The sequence below is a fragment of the Fukomys damarensis genome, unplaced genomic scaffold, assembly GCF_012274545.1.
Source record: "Fukomys damarensis isolate Sample0158 unplaced genomic scaffold, DMR_v1.0_HiC HiC_scaffold_14, whole genome shotgun sequence".
Taxonomy (NCBI): Eukaryota; Metazoa; Chordata; class Mammalia; order Rodentia; family Bathyergidae; genus Fukomys; species Fukomys damarensis.
The window spans coordinates 66,629,265-66,649,135 of record NW_022900926.1 but is presented as its reverse complement, the minus strand read 5'-3'; the positions used below and the strand labels follow the sequence as shown (position 1 = coordinate 66,649,135).

The following is a 19,871-nucleotide window of genomic DNA, read 5'->3' as shown; positions in this document are numbered from 1 at the left end:
TATATATATATATATACATATATATCATGCTATCATGTGTGATATTATACTACTGTATCATAGATTCATGGCAAGCAAAGTGTCTTGCTTTTAAATATCATTAACAAGCATTCTGATTTATTTCTCCCCATTACCTAACATGAAGTATAGGACTCACGATCCTCTGAAAGCCTCACTCTACCTTCAAGAAGCCAAAAAACATAATACAGATGTTATTGATGCCTGCTTACTTTCAACAATGGCTTCCCATACTTAGGTTTTGCTTAGTATTAGAAAAAAAATTATGCTCTTTAAATTTACCATTCTGAATTATGGATTGTTTTTAAAATGAAGATTGAGTTGCTCTTTTCTTACCCAAATGCAAGTATGCTATGTAAGGCTGTACTTAACAAGTTATATGTGCTATGATTGACAGCATTACTAGAGGCACAAGTGATTTATGCAACATTAATACAAAATGCCATTAAGACATATTTATACATTTTAGATATAGAAGTTTATTTATTGTCTTCATCTTTGGGAACTTTTTATTTGGGGGGGTATGGGGAATCGAACTCAGATCCTTGCATTTATGAGGCAGATTGTGGCACACCTGAACTAAATCTCTGGCCCTGGGTACATTTATTGATAGATATAGTCTGTAAAAACCTTAACCTTTAAATTCCATTAGAAGAAGAATGTTAAATTGAGAACTTCAAGAAGTGAAATTTCAACAGAGGTAGTAAAAGAGAAATTTCCCCCTCATTCCTATAGTTTCAATTGTATCTATATATCCAAATAATATATATATACACACACACACACACACACACACACACACACACACACACACACACATATAAGAAGGAATAGTTAGGGAAAGAAAAAGGATATAAAAATGATAGTTAATCAAAAGAAGAGGTATTCCTCTACCTAATCATTAAGTAATAAACCTGGTCAAGATAAGCTTTAGGAAATTGCCTGGAAGGTATACAGATAAATTTTAGAAAAAAAAATTGCCATAATATTTCATTTCTATGAAAGAAAACTTTACAATCTGCAATGACATCTCCACTTTTCTTGAACTCACTATTATTACAACTTCTCCTCCTCCTGTCTCCTATTTTTTTTAATAACTTACCAAGTGAAGTAAAAATGGCCACCAAAGGAAAAAGCATGCATCTTTCACAGGGTCTTTGACATAAATACCATCATAGCATTTAGAAACCTAACCTACAGCTCTAGTTCAAAGCAAATTAGCAAAAAATTGCCAACTAATAAAAAATATCCTTTTTCTAAAGTTTCTTTAGTCAAAAAAACTTCTTCCATAAGCAGACTTAGAATTTAGTCTTAGAATTTGAATTTGTTTGCTGTTTGATATTTTCAAATGGTAATTCTTTTTCATACCAAAACAACTGCGAAATTATACAGTTTTATCTCACAGTATCAATTTTTTCAGATTATCTGATTCTATGCTGTATTTAAAGTGTTCAAATGAAAATTGGTAAAGGAGTAATATTAGCTAAAATTGAATGAGTGTTATGGCAGATCTGCAAAACAAATTGAATTTCCACTAAATAATTCAAGTGTTCTGAATTATCAAGACATTTTTAATATTCAGCAGGTTTCCTGGCATTATACCATCCCACACTATTTCCCTGTGAAAAATCTAACCATGTGCTACCGGGCTTATACACAGGAGTTCTCTTCATTCAGCAAGGAAAAAAAAAAAAAAAGACAAAACTATTACATAAAGAGTCAAACACATTTTCATGGCCTCGATGACTGAGCAATGTATTCAATACAAGATTTTAAGAGTTGTTTCATATATGTGCCTATGACCCAAAACGTGAAATAGTCAAAGAAAAATTCAATCCAGTCCATGATTTTATGGGACAAATCATGCCTATGTTTAGGTTTGTGGCTTGAAGTTTCTAGTAAGCAGATTTTTCAACCTGGGTAGCATGAACAGTGGATCAGCTCATCGTCTGTGGGGTGGAGTAACTTCTCTGGCCCTTTCAGGAGAGGCAGCATTTCTGCCCTTGTATCTTTCTCGGCGTATCAACACACCAGATGCCAGCAGCACACCACAGCCCCTTGCAACCAGCTGCGAAAGCCAGAGAGACCCCAGGCCCTGCCAGTGCCTTCTAGAGAGGCCAGACTGCCTCACTGGAGAAACAGGGATATAGAGCTTAAGGTATGGCTCGCATGCTGTGTACGGCTGGCATACTGTTCCATACACTTTAGAGAAAAGGGCATCTACCACCCAAGTATCCTGCTCTCCAGGGCCCAGAAAATCTTGCTGAGCAGAAATTGCCAATGTGCATTCTGAAGAATGTCCATGGAAGAATCACAAATCTTAAAGAGGTGGGAGGAGGGCAATTATGTAAATATAAAGCTGCCTGTGAACCTGCCCGATGACAGCTTAGCTAAATACTCCCAAGGAGCGAAGGTGCCTAGTGACATCAACCAGATGAGGTTAAAGTGCTTTACAGCGAAGGACAGAAAGGTATATTTAGAACACAGCATTAGGAAACAGTTGACTTACATAAAGCATATTTTCTTTGGGGAGCATATAAATACATATATATATATATATATGTAAAAATTTTAATTCAAATAAAACACTTAGCACCAGACAGATGGTAAGTATTCATGCTAGCTACTTTTCTTATTAGCCATAGCACTGGCATCAGCCACTTTACATGAACAGTTGTGTATAATTCATCATACATTTAAACATTTTGATATATTTGATACATTTTGATATTTCTTCTGAGATACTTTTGTCTTTTCTGTTTCTCTTTCTGTCTTGATGCCTAGAGAGAGTTCCTATTCATCTTGAACTGTTCAACTCAAAGTTTAACGCCTCACAATGCCTTCCCCCAAAGCCCTCACCACCCAAATAAAGAATTAATTCTCCCTTTGTTCATATTTCCACAACACTTAGAGCACACTGACATCATGGTGCTTAGCAGATTGTATTCTAGTTATGAAAGTCTGTGTGAGGCAGCCCCACCACAGCCCTAGCCCCAGGCTACGAGCTTTGAGAGCTTATTTACTTGGTCTCACAGTCTCTGTGCTTGCCACATGGTAGGAGCTCAAAAACGCATGCTGGACTCAGCTGCGTTATCCGGAAAATTCAACGACGTGGAAACTTCATTTCCCAATAATACCAGATATATGAAGTGTGACTGGAGAACGGTGCCTTCCATACAGAATTTAGGGCTGTTGGCCTTTTTATGAGAAAGATGAAATAAGTGAAATGATACCAAATGTGTTAACTGTTAACCAAGCAAAATAAAGAGCTGGATAAGTATCAAAACACGCATTTAAACTGCACACGTTTAAACATATGTAGGCATAAATGCGGGAGGTCAGAGAAGGGACGAATGAAATACATGATTTTAGGAGTTGTAAGTCTCAGTTGAATAAGTGGGAAAAGAGATGACATAAATAAGTGATCTATGAGTATTTAAATTTGATTACATAACACCGTCAAGGAATTCATAAAGTAAATGGTTTATGCATCAGACGAGGCCTTGAAAGTAAAACACATCCATGAAACACCAGTTTAAATTACTGCTGGGATCCCCACCCAGACACTCAGAGGCAATACCTTAGGGAAAGCAGGCATTACACAAGTGAAAATATACATGCATGGTCAGCTGCACTTCATTAAATCCGGCAGTCAACTCTGACTGTTCAAGTTTTTCTGAGTTCTAGTCAAAATGCTAGAGATAAAATCTACAAGTTTGATGATAGAAATTTTGAGGGTGACACATATTTTTAAAGTGGTCTAAGGGGGCTGTGTGCCTGTGTGTGCAAAACCCAGATGTACTCAACACTTTCAAATTGTTAATTGGATTTTAAAATTACATTTTCCTATTGGAACTCTTTCCAATTTTAACTATGATCAGATGGTGCATAAATGAAATATTAGTAACCTACTCCCCCTCTCAGACAATTAAAGGCAAAGTTCCACATTAGCATTAAACTTTTCCATACGATAAAGAAAAGAAAAAAATTATTTATATTCATTTTCTCTGGGGAAAATATCTTTCAATGGAGTCTTAAGGAAAAGTAAGACCAATTTAGTTTATATTTTAAAATTTGTCTTTGTTAGTGCCTATCAATTTTATTAAACACTGAGTTCCAACGTATTTTCACACGTGCACGTAACATATTGACTATATCCGTCTCCCATCTACCCTTCTTGTCCTCCCTCCTCTTATTCCCTTCCTCCTGTCAAATGATAGTCTTCCTCCTTCTTTCACATCACTGTTTTAGGCTCCACATATTAAGTAAAACATGCAATATGCACCATTCTGAGTCTGGTTTATTTCATTGAACATGATAATCCCTATTTCCATCCACTCTCCTGAGCAGTCCTCCACTATGCAGGTATACCACATTTTCTTTATCCTCTCATCCATCAATGAATATCTAAGTTGGTGCTGCCCTTTTTATATTAGTACATTTGTGATACCATAATGAATACATGGGTTGTGGGGAGGTTGTACATAAACATATTGTAGCGCCATCTTTTTTACTTCTTCCCTTTCTCTTTTTCCTATCTCCCTCCATCCTTAAAACCTGTTCCCATCTCCCACGGTTCCACCACTTTGCTTGCAAGTATCCTCTTTTGTCTTGACCTTTAAATTACTGGCAATTTATGTCTCTCATATAAGAGAAACCATAAAATATCTAACTTATTACATCCAGTTTGTTTCACTTAGCATTGTGGTTTCCAGGTGTATCCATTCCTCTCCAAATGACTTACATTTATCCTTCTTTCTGGCCAAGTAGTATACCACTGCGTATATATACCACATTTTCCTTATCTACTGATGTATTGATACACATATATAATTCTTCCAAGATTTAGTTATTGTGATTTGCATTTATCACTGTAATATGATGCTCCCCATAAGGTCAAAGCCAAATGTAACAATTGCATTTTGGTTCACAACCAGAACTGTGGAAAGAATTAAGAGAAGTACCACTGCGATTCTTTTGAGAAGTTACCCAGAAGAGGTACCGCTGGGACAAATGATATTTCTATTTCTAGTTTTGGTGGTTTTTTTGGGGGGGTGTTGTTATTGTCTTTGTTATTGCTTGAGGAATCTCCATTCTGATGTCCATACTAGTTATAGTAGTTTATACTAGTATACTAGTTTACATTCCCACCATGCCAACACTAATGTTTTATTCTTGAGTTCTTGATGATAGCCACTCTTTCCGGAGTAAGATGGAGTCTCAATGTCATCCTGATTTGCATTTTTCTAATAGCCAATGATGCTGAACTCTTTTTATATACTTATTGTCCATTTGCATTTCCTCTTTTAAGAAGAATTTATTCATTTTAATTCCCATTTTTATTAGGCCTTTTATTTGGAGCAATCTAACTTTTGGAGTTCTTTATGTATTCTAAATATTGCTCCTCTGTGTGAGGAATAGCTAGCCTGGAAGTGGAATGGAACAGAGGATACAGAAACATCCACAGACACATGCAGCTATTTGGTCTTTGACAAAAGGGCCAAAAATGTGTGTTGAGGGAATAATATCCTATTCAACAAACGGTGCTGGGAAAACTGGTTTTCTGTGTGCAGAAAACTGAAACTGGATCCATTTGTATCACTGTTGCTTTGTAATGTAGCTTGAAGTCAGCTACTGCAATACCTATTATTGTTCCTGATTGCATTTGCTATTCTGGGTCTCTTCTGGTTCCGTCTGAATCTTGGGATTGTTTCCTCTATATCTGTGAGGTATGACACTGGTATTTTGATTGGGACTCCACTGAATATGTGTAACAGTTTGGGGAGTGTAGCTGTTTTGATAACACTGTATTTGGCTCTGCCTATCCAAGAGCAGGGGACATTTTGCGTTTTCTGATGTCACCTGCAGTCTCCTTTTCACAGTACTGTAGTTCTCTTTGTAGAAATGTTTCACTTCCTTGGTTAGGCTAATTCCTAGGTATATTCAAATAGAGGCTGTTGTTGTTTAATGATATATTCTTTAGATATTGGTTAAATCAATTTGTTCTATGCTGTGGTTTAACACTGACCTTTGTTAATTTTTAAAATTCTGGTTTATCTATCCTAAGTGTGAGGGGGTTATTGAAGTTCCCTGCTACGATCATATTTGTGGCCATCTTTTTGTGTCCAGTAGCTTTTGTTTTATGGCATGGGTGTGCCAACATTTGGTACATAAGTATTTACAATTGTTACCTCTTCCTGTTGAATTGTTACTTTTACCAGTATGTTAGTGTGCATCTTGTTCTTTTCAGAAAAGTTTTGGCTTGAAATCTGCTGTGTCTAAAAATAATATAACCACTCCTGCTTGCTTGCAAGCTCTGTTTGCACGGAATATTATTGTCCATCTTTTCACCTTCAGTCTATGAGATTCCTTTTGGACAAGGTGTGTCTCCTGTAAGTAATATATGTTTGGAATGTATTTTTATTCAATCTGTCAGTTTTTGTCTTTTGATAGAAGAGTTAAGATCACTAACACTGTGAGTTATGATAAGGTCTTTACTGAATTCTGTCATTGCATTATTTTCCACTGCTGATTCCTTTATTTTTTTCCCTCATGCTTAACTATTCTCCTTGTTAGCTGTATACTTTCCTTTGAGCTCTTTAGTACTGGTGGCCTCCCTGTCTCTGTCTAGGATTCCCTTAAGTATTTTCTGAAATACTAGTTTAGAGATCAAGTATTTCTTTAGGATTTCTTTGTTATGAATGTCTTCCATTTCTCTGTCAATTCTTTTTTTTTAAATTAAGTTTATTGGTACACTTTAGGCATACAATACAGTCACATTCATCATCGGGAAATTGTACCTTTCCATGACTTATCTTGGTCCTTATTTTTCCCCACTCCCCAGCCCTCCCTTCACCCCCTCCACCCTTCCCTGTTTACAAAGACATTGTTCCCATGTTTTTCATTTTCTCATATTTTTTATTTTCCCTTTTAACCTTTCCCCTACTCCTCCCACTTCCTCTACATTTTTAGACCTTTTATTCCTATTGCACAATATCAATTATACATTTTGATCTTTATGTATACTTTTTGTTTTTATACCACAGAAACTATTTGGTATTTACACATGTGTGTCCTATTAATTTCACTTAAGAGTATGGCCGCAAGGTGCATCCACTTAGCTATAATATCTCTAGCTTCTCATTCTTTGTGGCTGAGTACTACTCCATTTTATAAAAACAAAACAACAACAACAACAACAAAAACACACATCTTTATCCAGTCTCCAGTTGACGGGCAATTAGGATGTTTCTAAATTTTAGCTATTACAAACTGTGCTGCTATAAACATGGGTGAGCATGTATATCATTGTGGTATGATTCCTTTAATTCTTTTGGGAAGATACCCAGCAGAGGAATAGCTGGGTCAAATGGGACTTCTGATATTATTTGTTTCAGTTATCTCCATATTGATTTCCACAGTGGTTGCACCAGTCTGCACTCCCACCAACAATGAAGAAGGGTTCCTATCTCCCTACAACCACTCCAGCATTTGTTATTGGTTGATTTCTTGAAAACAGCCATTCTTTCTGGGGTGAGGTAGAATCTCAGTGTTGTTTTCCTCTGCATCTCTCAAATAAGAAGTGATGAACATTTTTTCACATGTTAATTTGCTGCTTTTACTTCTTTGTCTGAGAAATGTCTGTTCATTTCAGATGCCCATTTTTTAATTGGGTCTTTATATTTGTGGGGGCTGATTTTTTTTTTTTTTAGTTCTTTATACATTCTAGAAGTAGACCTTTGTTTGAAGAACAGCTGGTAAAATTTTTTCCCCACATTAGCTCTATTGGTGATTTCTCTGGCAGTGCAGAAGCTTTTTAAAAAGATGAGATCCCAGTTGTGGATTCTTTGTTCTAGTTTCTGTGCTACTGAGGATTTGTTCATAAAGTCTTTTCCTATGCTGATATCATCAAGAGTTTTGCCTTACTTGTCTTCCAGCAAGTTCAGCGTTTCTGTTTTAATATTTAGATCTTTAATCCACTTGGATTTTAGTTTAGTGCATGGTGAAAGATAGGGATATAGTTTTTAATCTTTTGCAAGTCGAAATCCAGTTTTTCCAACACCATTGATTAAAGAGGCTGTCTTTCCTCCAGTGAGGATGGTTGACTTCTTTGCCAAAGATGAGGTAGCTGGGTATGTCAGTTGTTTCTGCATCTTCTAATCTGTTCCACTGATGCTAGGGTCTGTTTCTTTGCACGTACCAAGCTGTTTTTATAACAGTGGCTTTGTAGTAGTTTCAAGTTGGGGATTGTGAAGGTTAATTTTGTACAATATAGAATCCTGGGTTGACAATTGTTTTCTTTCTTTCTTTCTTTTTTTTTTTTTTTTTTTTTTTTTTGGTATCAGGGCTCAAGCTCAGGACCTTGCACATGTGAGGTAGGCACAGTGTCACTGAGCTAAATCCATACCAGACAACTTTTAGGGTTTGAAACACTGCTCCGTGCTTTCCTGACCTTTAAGACTTGTGCTAAGAAATCTGATGTTATTCTGATAGATTTGGCTTTATAGATTGCTTTCTTTTTTCCCTAAAAGCTTTTAGTATTTTTTTCCTGTTGTTGGATTTCTGGAATTTTGATTGCAATGTGTTGAGGAAAGGTTCTTGTCTGGCTGTAGCTATTTCATGCCTCTTTGTACTTTAAAGTTGGATCCTTTCCTTAGACTTATAAATTTTTCTGCTAATAATTAAATTAATGAAATTTTTATTCATTGTGATTTATACACTAATTTTCCTTTATTCCTACAACTTAGGGGTTCCTTTTTTGACTTATTGAGAACTTATTGGATCTAGTTTATGTGGTGATTTGCTTTTATGATATCTTTGAGTTTATATCTACTATATTCACTAGCTTTCTGTCCTCACATTGGTCAAAACTACAACCTATGCTTTCCATTGCAATTTTTGTATGGCACATTTATGCTTTTTTATATACTTTCTATTTCTTCATCAAAATGTTCATTAATGGTGTGTATTGTCTTTTTTGTTGATTACTTTCTTGTTTGTGTCTTCTTTGAATTTGTTGATCGTTGTATAGTCAAACCTTTTATCTGTTTAACAAAATCTTCTTTGAGCTTACTAAACAACTCAAGAATATGCTTTTTTGTTTCTTTTTTTTAGCTCTTCAAATGTTTTAACCCTTTGTTTTTTGGGGAGATTTTTTTAAGTTATTTTCCTGTAGTTGCTTCTATTTCCGTACCCCTGAGATAAACTTTTGAGGAGTTAGAGATGTTTGGAGTCATATTATGGACTTTCTCAAGTTTTTTTATTGTTACTGCTCTGTGAGTTTCCAAATCAGAGCAGAGAAATTCTGTCATGAATGTGGAGATCTCTTTAATTAGATTCTGTCTTCCTGTAATGTGTCCTTGCATTTGGTTATGTTTGGGGGTTTATGCCCCTCTTCAAAATACCCAATATAGCAGAGTCTGTCCCACTCACTGAGTGGCAAGTAGAAAGTTTTTTCAGTACCTATGGAATTGACCATATATCACTCACACAATTTGAAACTTATTTTGACAATTCCATACTTTTCCACCTTTTCAGTAACCCAGAAAGACAATGGTTTGGTGCTAATGACAAGCAGGCTGAGATACAGAGGTTGAGGGAAGGTGTGAGGAAGAAGAAAAGAGAGAATGTAGTGCAGCAAGCAAGAGCACAGAATAGAGTGGAGGTGATATTTTTATATGTGGAATGGAGCAGGTAAAGAAAATGTGCTGGGGTGGGGGATAAGAAATAGGGTGAAAGGCGTAATTGCAGATAGAGGGAAGCTGTGTAAAGGTTGGAAATCATTAATAAATGGATAGAAAGCTTGTGTTTGGACCCTCTATATACAATTTTTGGTGGGGTTTTCTCATATGACCAAAAAGATACTTTTCAAACAAATGCATTAATTCTTTCTTTTCAGTTTACCAGCACTGACCTCATACACACATATATACATATATTAGCCCCCTTTTCCTCTGTACCAATGTCCACAAGTGTTTCAGTCCATTTCCTCCATGTTTTTGTGCAGGCACAGATACAACGCCTCTGTCTCTGTGCCCTCTCTAAACTCTATGATGGAGCCTCTCTGGGAATCTGTCTCTACTCCCTGTGGAAGTTCAGGGGCACCGGGAGTTTAGCAGATTGTATTCTTCCTCAGACACCTCAGCAGAGCATGGGAGCCACTCGAGGGCTCCCAGCTCACAAATGGGTGTCTAATGGCCCCTGCATGGCTCCCTCACAGATTCTGAGCTCCACAGCATCTGGAAAGCCAGAGGGCAGGGAGTGGGCACAAAGCCCTATGGTGTCCAGAGTGCAGGTAGGAATGCACCCACTGTGGCACCGCTATGGTGTCTCTCCACTTCTGGTTCACTCCAAGTGGAGCCACTGTTTGCCCCTGCCCACTTCTGAGTCCTTGCCCAGATCCAGGTCCCCATTTCTTTCTGTCCCAAATGCCTTGATATTGTCCTCTGGTTGGTTTTCTGGCCCTCTTAGGCTCCCTGGTCGGAGCAGTCTCTTCCCTGAGACTACCTCGGTCACTGGGGCCCACTGACCATGAGGACAGGGTCTGGGAGCAGTGTGCACTGGGAGGTGAGTTTCACCAGATCACAGATAACAGGTGCTGGGTGGGGCTGGCTGGTACCTGGGCCAGGTGGTTGTCTGCCTGTCTCCATCCCCTCCGACTCAGCTTAGCTCTCTATAGCCCAAGGGACACTGCTCTGCTGCGCTCACCCGGTGTGGCTCCTAGCTGCATTGTTTCCCCTGTTGTGCAGAAACTTTTAACTTTTACTCCTGTTTACTGATTCTTGCTATTACATCCTGTGCAGTAGGCATCTTGCTCAGAAAGTCTATGCCTGTGCTTACGGCTTCATGCATTTTCCTTAAGTTTTCTTCTAGAAGTTCCAAACTGTCCAGAGTCTTCAAGTTTCAAAATTACTTGAGTGTTTGATCTACTTTGAATTGATTTTAGTACAAAGTGAGAAATAGGGATTTGGTTTCAATCTTCCTCATATGAATGCCCAGTTTCCCTAACACTATTTGTTGAAGAGGATGTCCTCTGCCCAACATACATTTTTGGTTGCTTTGCCAAGTCAAATGGCTGTAGTTGTGCAGGTTTGTTTCTGTGTCTTCTGTTCTATGCCACTGGTCTATGTGCCCATTTTTGTGCTAATCATGCTATTTTTATTACTACAGCTTTGTAGTATAATTTGAAATCAGGTTTTTCTGATGGCTCCAGCCTTTCTCCTTTTGCGCAGGATTCCTTTGGTTATTCTGGGTCTTCTGTGTTTCCATATTTTTCTGATTTTCTTTTTATAATTCTGTGGAAAATGTCAATTTTGGGTTTTATTTCCTGAACTTTTGGAGTTATATTCAAAAAATTTTGCCAAGACTAACATATTTCTCCCATGTTTTTCAGTAGTTTTATATGTTAGGATTTTACATTTAAATTGCAGCTACTTTGAAATCCTGAATAGAAACCTACAATATTTTATAAGACACGTTTTCATTTCTGTGTAGTCTATCGATTACACATCTTTCTCTGGAATGAAAAGGAGTGCTAAAGCTAAATCCTGTATCCATAGGCAAAAACAAGGTACAAAATTGTATTTTCTTACAGCACAGAATGAAGAACTCCTGGAAGTGGTGAAATACCTAATTCAAAGAGAGGGAAGGTATTTTGTCAGTCTCTGACCTGACAGACAATTTTGAGCAATGGTATAGAAAATCAAAACGTAAGCATACATATGTGAGTATGAAAGTTTCAGAGAGTGAAGCAGATAACTGGGGAAAAATACTAGCAAAAACAAAACACGTAGTCCTATATGTATATAAAACCCTAGAAGATAAAAATCATAATTCATCAAAGTACTTAATACTTGATGTTCAAAAATACACAGAAGACTTTGCCACTGCAGAGTTTAGAATGGCAATGTAAGAGAATACCTAGCAATGTAAGAGAACACCTATGTAAGAGAATACCTATTCTCAGTGTAAGAGAATACAGTTTATATATGTACATATACATATACGTATATATGTTAGAGTTTGTTAATCAATTCAAATGACAGAGAAAAATTTCAGTGAAATTTCTGAATCAAAGAGCAAATTTCAGCATGTGTTAAAATAAGTAAAGACTTAGCCAAATTATACAACAGCATACTGGAAGCATAAACAGATGTGGTTACAAAAACACTGACTATGTTTTCAAGTATAGTTAGAAGAATTCCAGAAATTCAAGATAGACAAAGGCTTCACTTTTAAAAATACTAAAATTCCCCAAATTCTGAAATCTAGTAAGCTAGGCACCAATACACATAAGAATTCTAAAACTGCTCATTAAGAAAAACATTACATGAGTTCATTCAGAAATAAATCTAAAAATTAATAGCAATAGACTCTTCTCCTGGTTCTTTATTTTTACCATTTTTATCATGTCTTAAATTACAGATTCATGTTCCTAGGAAATAAAAAGGTGAAAGAAAGTTCAAACAGAGCTTCATAGATGACACTTAAAAAATTACCAGACAGAACAATAGATCTATATTCGATAGCTTTGATTACTGCAGCAAAATACCTGACACAATTAACTTATAAAGAGAAAAGGGTTGTTTGGATTCACAATTTTTAGATATTCCATTTCAAGATTTATTGGCCCCATAAGAGCATTATAAATAAAACAGTTTGTTAGTTATGGAAACAATCTTAATTAACGTATGGAGTATTATTTTCAATTCTAACTTAATTTTAAGACTATCACTTTAATATAAAAATAATGTATTAAAGTGCACATTGTATACTTTAACTTATAATATTATATCCTTATTTTATAAACAGAGCCAATACATGGAGGGCTTTAAAAATGTAGTGTTTGTGTGTGTGTGTGTATACGTGATACAGGGGATTGAATACAGGACATCTTATCAGGCTACATCACCAGCCCTTTTCATTTCTGTTTTGAGACATGATCTTATTAATTTGCTAAGTTGCCTGAGCCAGCTTCATATTTTGCAATCCTCCTGACTCAGCCTTCAGAAATACTCAGATCATAGGAATATGCTACCCTTCCCAGCTTGAATAAACTATTTTAGAAAACAGGACTTATCTGTAAAAAAAAAAATCTAGAAATGTTAAAACTCAAAAAAAGGAAAAGCGAGATCTAATTGTCTCAAAATTACCACTTTTCAAAATAAGAATGCATATAACTCTGTATTTATTAAAATGGATCTTGTTTTAAGGAGTATCCCATGGGGTATTGATAAGTATACTGTACACTCAAACATTCCAAAGACAATGTTAAGGAAAACTAGCTAAAAGAAAATTAATCAGTATTTTTAACTATACAGTTTAAGACTTTAATATTCTGTCCTGCATTATGAGCCTCTTAGAGGATGGTCTACCAGTAGGCTTTTCAAACCTGTTTCACCTCAGAAGCTTTTTATTTTCATTGCACGGATCAAAAAAGACTACAGTTCCATGAAACACCCATTGGAAAAGTCTGGCACATTAGCACAACCTTTTCTGAACCATGGACTGGTTTCATGGAAGACAATTTTTAGAAGGATAAAGGGCATGATTTGGGTTTCTCAAAAGAAAGTGCAACCTACATGCCTTCTATATGCAGTTCATGATGGAGGTTATGCTCCTATGAGAGTCTTAATGTCATCACTGATCCAACAGGAGGTGGCATTCAGGTGATAAAGCCACTGATGAATAGTGGCTAACAATCCAGGTGAAACTCGCCTGCTACTCACCTCCTGTTTGGGACCCCTGCTGACTCAAGAAAATGATAAAATCACTCAAAATATTTTTTTCCCTCAAAGCTAATAGCTAGCAGTGGTAGGGCTATCATATATAGCACTAGAAACGTTCTCTTCCTTTCTTTTTTCTGCTTCTTTTCTTTTCTTCCCTTTTTGTATTTAACATTGAATTTAGAGACATCACACTAAGCTATATATCCAGTCCTTTTGTTTGTGCCTTTACATTGAGACAAGTTCTCATTATGTCACTAAACTGACCAGGCTGAGCTTGAACTTGCAGTCCTCCTGCCTTGGCCTCCCAGAGTGCTGGGAGTACAGGTGTGCACCACCAGGCTGGGCTGAGAAGGATTTTTCTGTTGTGGCAAGAAGACAAAGAAAAACTTTTAGAGAGAACAAGATAGCCATCCTGAAATATTTGTATTATCAAAGAAAGAAACAGTAGTTCACCAAAGGAAAGATGCAGATCCAATGACTGGGACCTACTGGGAAACAGGTACCTTGTCAATATAAGATTTCAGTTGGCACTTAGGTATATAAACTTGAACTCTCATACTTAAGTATACATTATACTTAAATGCAGAATATATATTTATATGTGTGTATGTATGAACTATCCAACCAAGACAACTTAAGCATCCATAAAGTGTCACACAAGATCTCTTCATTGTGTTAATTCTGATATTTGATGATTCATTTGCAGTAAATATAAAGTAAGTGTTCTTACACTTAGTATTTTAGTTCATTTTTGTTCAGTTCTCAAGCACTTTTAGACAGAACGCATACAGGCTGACTGTCAAAACCTGTTGCAAACAGAATGACCTTACGTTAAAAACACAAGCATAATTTTTACTTACACCAGTGAAAAGTAAAGCAGTTCTTCTTTAACTTAAAGAAAGCCAAATAATTGAAATCATCTTAATTAAAAATCATGTGGTACCGGGGTGGTTGTGCACACCTATAATCCCAGTTACTAAGGAGACTGAGGCAAAAGGATCACAGGTTTGAGGCCAGCCTAGGCCACTTTTCCAGACTTTGTCTCAAAGTAAAAATTTTTTGCCTGTTAAGTTTATTGGTACATTTAAAGCAAACAATACAGTTGCATTTATCATGGGGATCTTGTACTTTTATATATGTCTTTTTTCTTATTTTTTCCCTTACCACTGCCCTCCTTTCACCCTCCTTTGACCTTCCCTATTTGCAAAGACTTTGTTTCCATTTTTTCCTTTTTTCATATTTTTCTTTTCCCTTATTTCCTTTTCCCTCCCTTTCTGACTTCCCCTTTACTCATTTTCTTCCTATTTCACATTATTCAAAGTAAAAAATTTACAAAGGGCTGAGGATTCCCTCAATCATAGGGTCTTGCCTCATAAGGCCCTAGGTTTAATTACTAATGTTTTTTTTAAACATCATGGTTGCAGAATAAGATGGAAGTTTTGTAGAATGACAGACAAATTTACAAAATGAGACCAAAAGTCTAGAAAACTCACAGGGGGACACCTGAGACCATTTAGCCTGCAGATTGAAGGGCAGGGAGAATTTGTGAAAGGTAGAAGTTTTCAGATCAGTTACTCTTACTTTTCATTGCATCTGGACCTGGTGCTGAATGTCATCACACCCAAAGAAATTAAGTTTTGATAGATCACATGGCTTCTCAATGGCTCTTAATAAAACATCACAGTTGTTCGCCAGGTAAATAAATGAGATATAAAGTTGGTACCTGTTCGTGTATTCCTTTATGATCTGATATATGCTAATCTTAATTGTTTCATTTTCAAATCGATTGTTGCTCTTGTCTTTGTATATCCGGAATTCAGCTGCTGTCACTGCTTCTCCGTGAGGAATTTGAGTCAGATCAAACCTAAATTCTTTGTAATGCCTTCGCTGGTGAGAGAAATCCCTGTCCCTTTCAACTGAAAAAGAAAGAAAAGAACAGAAGATAAAATTAGTCCTTCCAAAATATAGAAATTAATGGCGATCTTTCCACCTTTGAAAATGAAAAAAACAAGCTGGATTGTATAAAACTGGGAAAATACTCAAACTGGGAAAACAGTAAAACCACAGACTTATGTGTCTTTCCCGTTAAAGGAAATTCCACAAACTAAAAGCCTTTCGTTCAAAGGCAGTGTAGCTTCCGTGGCTTTATACAAATTCCAGGACCCTAAATGGAAAGCGTATCCAAAAATATTTTGGAAAGTGAAGGTTGTGAGGTGATTAGCAGCATGCCCAGAGTACTAGAAAACAGAAGGCTTCATACGGAAATTAGGAAAATGTTAAAGAACCCCTCGAGTTCCAGGCAAAGTCAGTGGTCAAAACTAGCACAACCACAGGAGGGGCATGAAACGGAGGGAAGACATTGCATGTATACAAGGACGTATTTAGAGTCTTTCAGAAGTCAAGTCAAGAAATTATTTTTACATTTTTAGTGTAAGTTCATTAACTGGCTTATAAAAACAAACGTGCATATTTACGGGGTTCCCTGTGATATTTTCATTCATGTAGACATTGGGTGTTTACATCAGGTTAAAAGGGTGCCTATCTCCTCAAACAGTTACTCTTTCTTTATGCTGAACCCATTCGGAATCGTTTCTTCGGATCTTTTCAGATACAAGTTACATAACTGTCATCTGTGGTCCGTCATCATCTGTGCAATAGTACCACGAAGCTTCTTGCTTCTATCTCACTATAATTACTACCCATAAAGGGTTATTCCTAAAATTTCTCCCCCAGAAGTGTTTTTCTCCTTTCAGAATTGAATTACTCTTCCTCTCTTCCTTTGATCTTATTGTATAAGTTATTTCTCCTGGAGCAGCATAAAGTCTCCTGAAGACATCCGACCCTTATTATTCAGAAGTAAGATGGGCATCTAATTTCCTCCTTTAGCAATCTTCCTAGTAAACAAAGTCAAACAATGATTTCTTTTGAGAATGCTAAGAAATCCTGGAAGATTGAAGACAGTAGGTGTCAGGTGTGTTATATTCATCCGGCTGTGTAAAGCAATACAGTTTGGTATGGTCCCATAAACTACCTACAAGGATCCTATCACAGAAGTGTGTTATCATCTGATGAAATCCACGTTATGGATATGTTTCTCAAAATCTCAATTGGTTAGGATAATACACAGTTGTGGTACACAAAATGTCTTGTAAATTACTATGTTCATGGTATTGCACAATTAAAGCCAACCACTTTTTTTTTTTTTCAGTTTTAGGACTCAAATTCAGGACCTTTAGGTTGCCAGGCCCTGGCACCACGGAACTAAATCCTTGGCTGTATTTTTGTTTTGTTTTTAATAGCATATTTTGTTACTAAAATTTGTTACAAGTAGTGAAAACTGATTCACAAGGTTCAAAATTAGGTTAAAGCGCAAAATTCCCTTTAGAATTTTAATATCAGCAGTGCCATGAATTTGTAAAACTTGGGAGTCTAAGCCAGACCAAGGATTAAGACTGAGGAAGAGCAGCTAGGACCATGCACAAATGACCCATGGGTTCGAGCACCCATGGGTGCCACACCTGAGGAAAAGCTCATGACAGGAGAGTAAACAATTCCCTGACTTCATATCTCAAAGAAATCTGTGGCTTCCTCTCCCCAGAAAAGATAGTTTAGGAGAACAAAGAGCCTGTGCCTACTTACATCTCAGACACCGACCTCGCGCACAGAAGTAAGTAGCCCACATCTGGAAACTGTACCATCCTGCAGAGCTGGGGGAAGGACAGTGGCTGTCAGACTTGCACTAACATCGCCCCACGTGCTCGCTGTGGTTTGCTTTTGAAAAAGATCAGTCTCTTACTTCTAAGAGAGGTCCATTTCTGGGGCTGTTAATTCTTCCCTAAAGCAGTATGGGAGCTCCACTTTTAGGGTGTGATTTAAGTCCTTAATTTAATCTTTCTCTCTGTCTAAATTTCTTCTGGCTGTAGTGCAGTGAGTGCTTCTTCATTTCCTTTTTGTTCATTCTCATGCCTGAGCTTTCAGACAAAGGGAAGTATAGGGTTCAAAATGCTTACAGACTAATATGCAGGCATGGATATAAGAACTGGCCAGAGTCTTTTTTTCAAAGGAATAAATGTAACGATTGTATACTTATTTCCTGAGTCTAAAGTAAGGAAAATAGATGTCATTATGTAAAAGTACATAAGGGACACTTATATGCCCAGTAATAGTCTAAGAGGGAATAAATACTCTACCAAAGAATTTGGATGCAAGCATTTGGTCTTTGGTTTTTATGTTGTTTCTACTCGCATAGCATTAGTATGTCAAATTTTATCAATGAAGATCTAAAGTCCTGCATTTAAAAGCCTAATTAATATGCATATGTTGTAAAAATAAAAATTTAGTTTCAAGCTCACTCGGCAGATGAACTAGAAATTAACCGACAGGAAGTGTTTTGAAGTCTGTATCTGCCCCGGCTTGGCTGAGTACGTGTTGTTTTGTTTAGAAATGTTCATGTGTTTGCCTCGGTGACACTGTCCTGAACGAAGCAGTTTTATGTATTATGAGGCACTCCAAACAGGAATTCAGAAATATATTTTCTTTATTCCGAAAGACAGTATTCAAAATTGTAAGTGATAACACCATTTTTCAATATTTTGTGAACAATTGATTTTATATATGGAATTGAAACAAAAGCACTCCAAACATTAAAGTTCTGGACATAAGATCTGGACAATATGAGTTGCTTAGGATTCATTCTAAAGTGTGCACCTGCAGAACGCAGATGACTATTGAGTCCCTGTTACATAATGTCATCTACTGTCCTAGAATCCCTTGTGCAGTGTTAGTGGAGTAAAGTGGAAAGCTAGAATTTCCATTGCTATTATAAAATTTCAGTTTTCTAATCCAGACTATTTAACCTAAACCCTTAAGGAGACAAATTCTCAAAGAGTTTAATAAAATCTTGTATTTTATGTATCACACAGAGTACAGTTGTGTTGCAGATTTGTCTAATGATTCAAATTCCTATACCCTATGGCTTAGAATCACGATTGTGATGACAAATTCCACAGCCCTTGTTGGAGTGAGCAATGAAGTAAGACTTGTATTTACATTGCCTTGGGTTCCTCATGATGCCCACGAATATTTAACAAGGTAAACTCAGTGGCCTCAAAGAATAATACTAGGCAGGTGGCAAATATTAATACTTTGACCTAAGAATAAGAAATTGGGTGACAACTGCTAGGCAACAACAGACGTCTGTCTCCTAAAGCTTGTTATAAATCATTGTTACATGCTGGTGCCACCTACTTATGACGTCTTTCTCCACTCAGAAACTACAGTGGTTTTTTTACTATATTTAAATACTGCCTTTCAGGAATATACAAAAAAAAAGTGAAGAATAGACTAGAAATAAGGGTTGTGATCATAAAAGCATAATTAGGATTTAATAGAGCATGCTCCAGAGAGGCCTTCTAATAACTGAAGGAAAGACCACATTAAGAGGTCCAGTATTGCCCGTCTTTGCTCCCAGCAGTGTCCGGCTGCACTGCCTTCCCACTTACCACATAGTAATCTGCTTGAGGAACATCGCTGCTCCAAAGCCCAAAACAATATTGGAACATAAAAGATTTCAGCCCAGCCCAAGGCTGAGATTTCAATTCCCAAATGCACAACACAAAGTGTGAGCAGTGTGTTTTTCTGAATGTAGTTTTCTTGTCTTAATACTCTAATTATTTCTTGGGCAAGCTTATCCTTTTCTCGGTACTTTCACTCTCTCTCCAAAGAATCTTACCCTCTGACATGTTTCTTCAAAACAGGGTTACTCTTCTTTGTAGATTCAGATCAAGCACGCTTCTTTCCATCTTTAAGCAAAGTGTTTTTTTCTATTCTTATCAAATATTTCTGTTATTTCTTAAAGAAGGTGTCATGAATAATTGACTATATTCTAATTTGAATTAATCTTGTACAATACATATGTTAGTGCGTAGCATCACACGTTTACTACAACTGTACTCTAAAATATAATTACAACTCACAGTTTTGAAATAAGTATAACTTCTCAGCTGGACCACTCTGTATTCCAACTGTTTCTTCACCAGATCCAATTGGAAAAATCAAAACTCCCAAAGTAAACGAAAAGCAGCCAACATGTCTTTAATATTCCTTACATATGAGCTTTTTATGAGA

At 36.6% G+C, this 19,871-nt stretch overlaps 1 protein-coding gene and 1 long non-coding RNA gene across 4 annotated transcripts in view; one reads left to right on the top strand and one right to left on the bottom strand.

The window, feature by feature from the left end:
• Window positions 1-19,871, bottom strand: part of Bmp5 (bone morphogenetic protein 5) — a 117,012-nt gene that overhangs the window by 52,195 nt on the left and 44,946 nt on the right. Inside the window, exons 1-2 of one of the 2 annotated variants that reach the window (XM_033763411.1) lie at window positions 17,385-17,456; window positions 15,469-15,661 (exon numbers count right to left, since the gene is read on the bottom strand). In XM_033763411.1, coding sequence (XP_033619302.1) covers window positions 15,469-15,661; window positions 17,385-17,427 — 236 coding nt within the window. In that variant the 5' untranslated portion in view covers window positions 17,428-17,456. Of the gene's footprint in view, window positions 1-15,468; window positions 15,662-17,384; window positions 17,457-19,871 lie in introns of those variants that run through there. The other variant, XM_010628930.1, reaches the window with a different exon arrangement.
• The window catches only part of LOC104865415, a 135,250-nt gene continuing 120,827 nt past the window's right edge, over window positions 5,449-19,871 (top strand). For both annotated transcript variants that reach the window (XR_781143.2, XR_781142.2), the window contains exon 1: window positions 5,449-6,410. This is a non-coding gene — a long non-coding RNA (uncharacterized LOC104865415). The remainder of the gene's footprint in view (window positions 6,411-19,871) is intronic.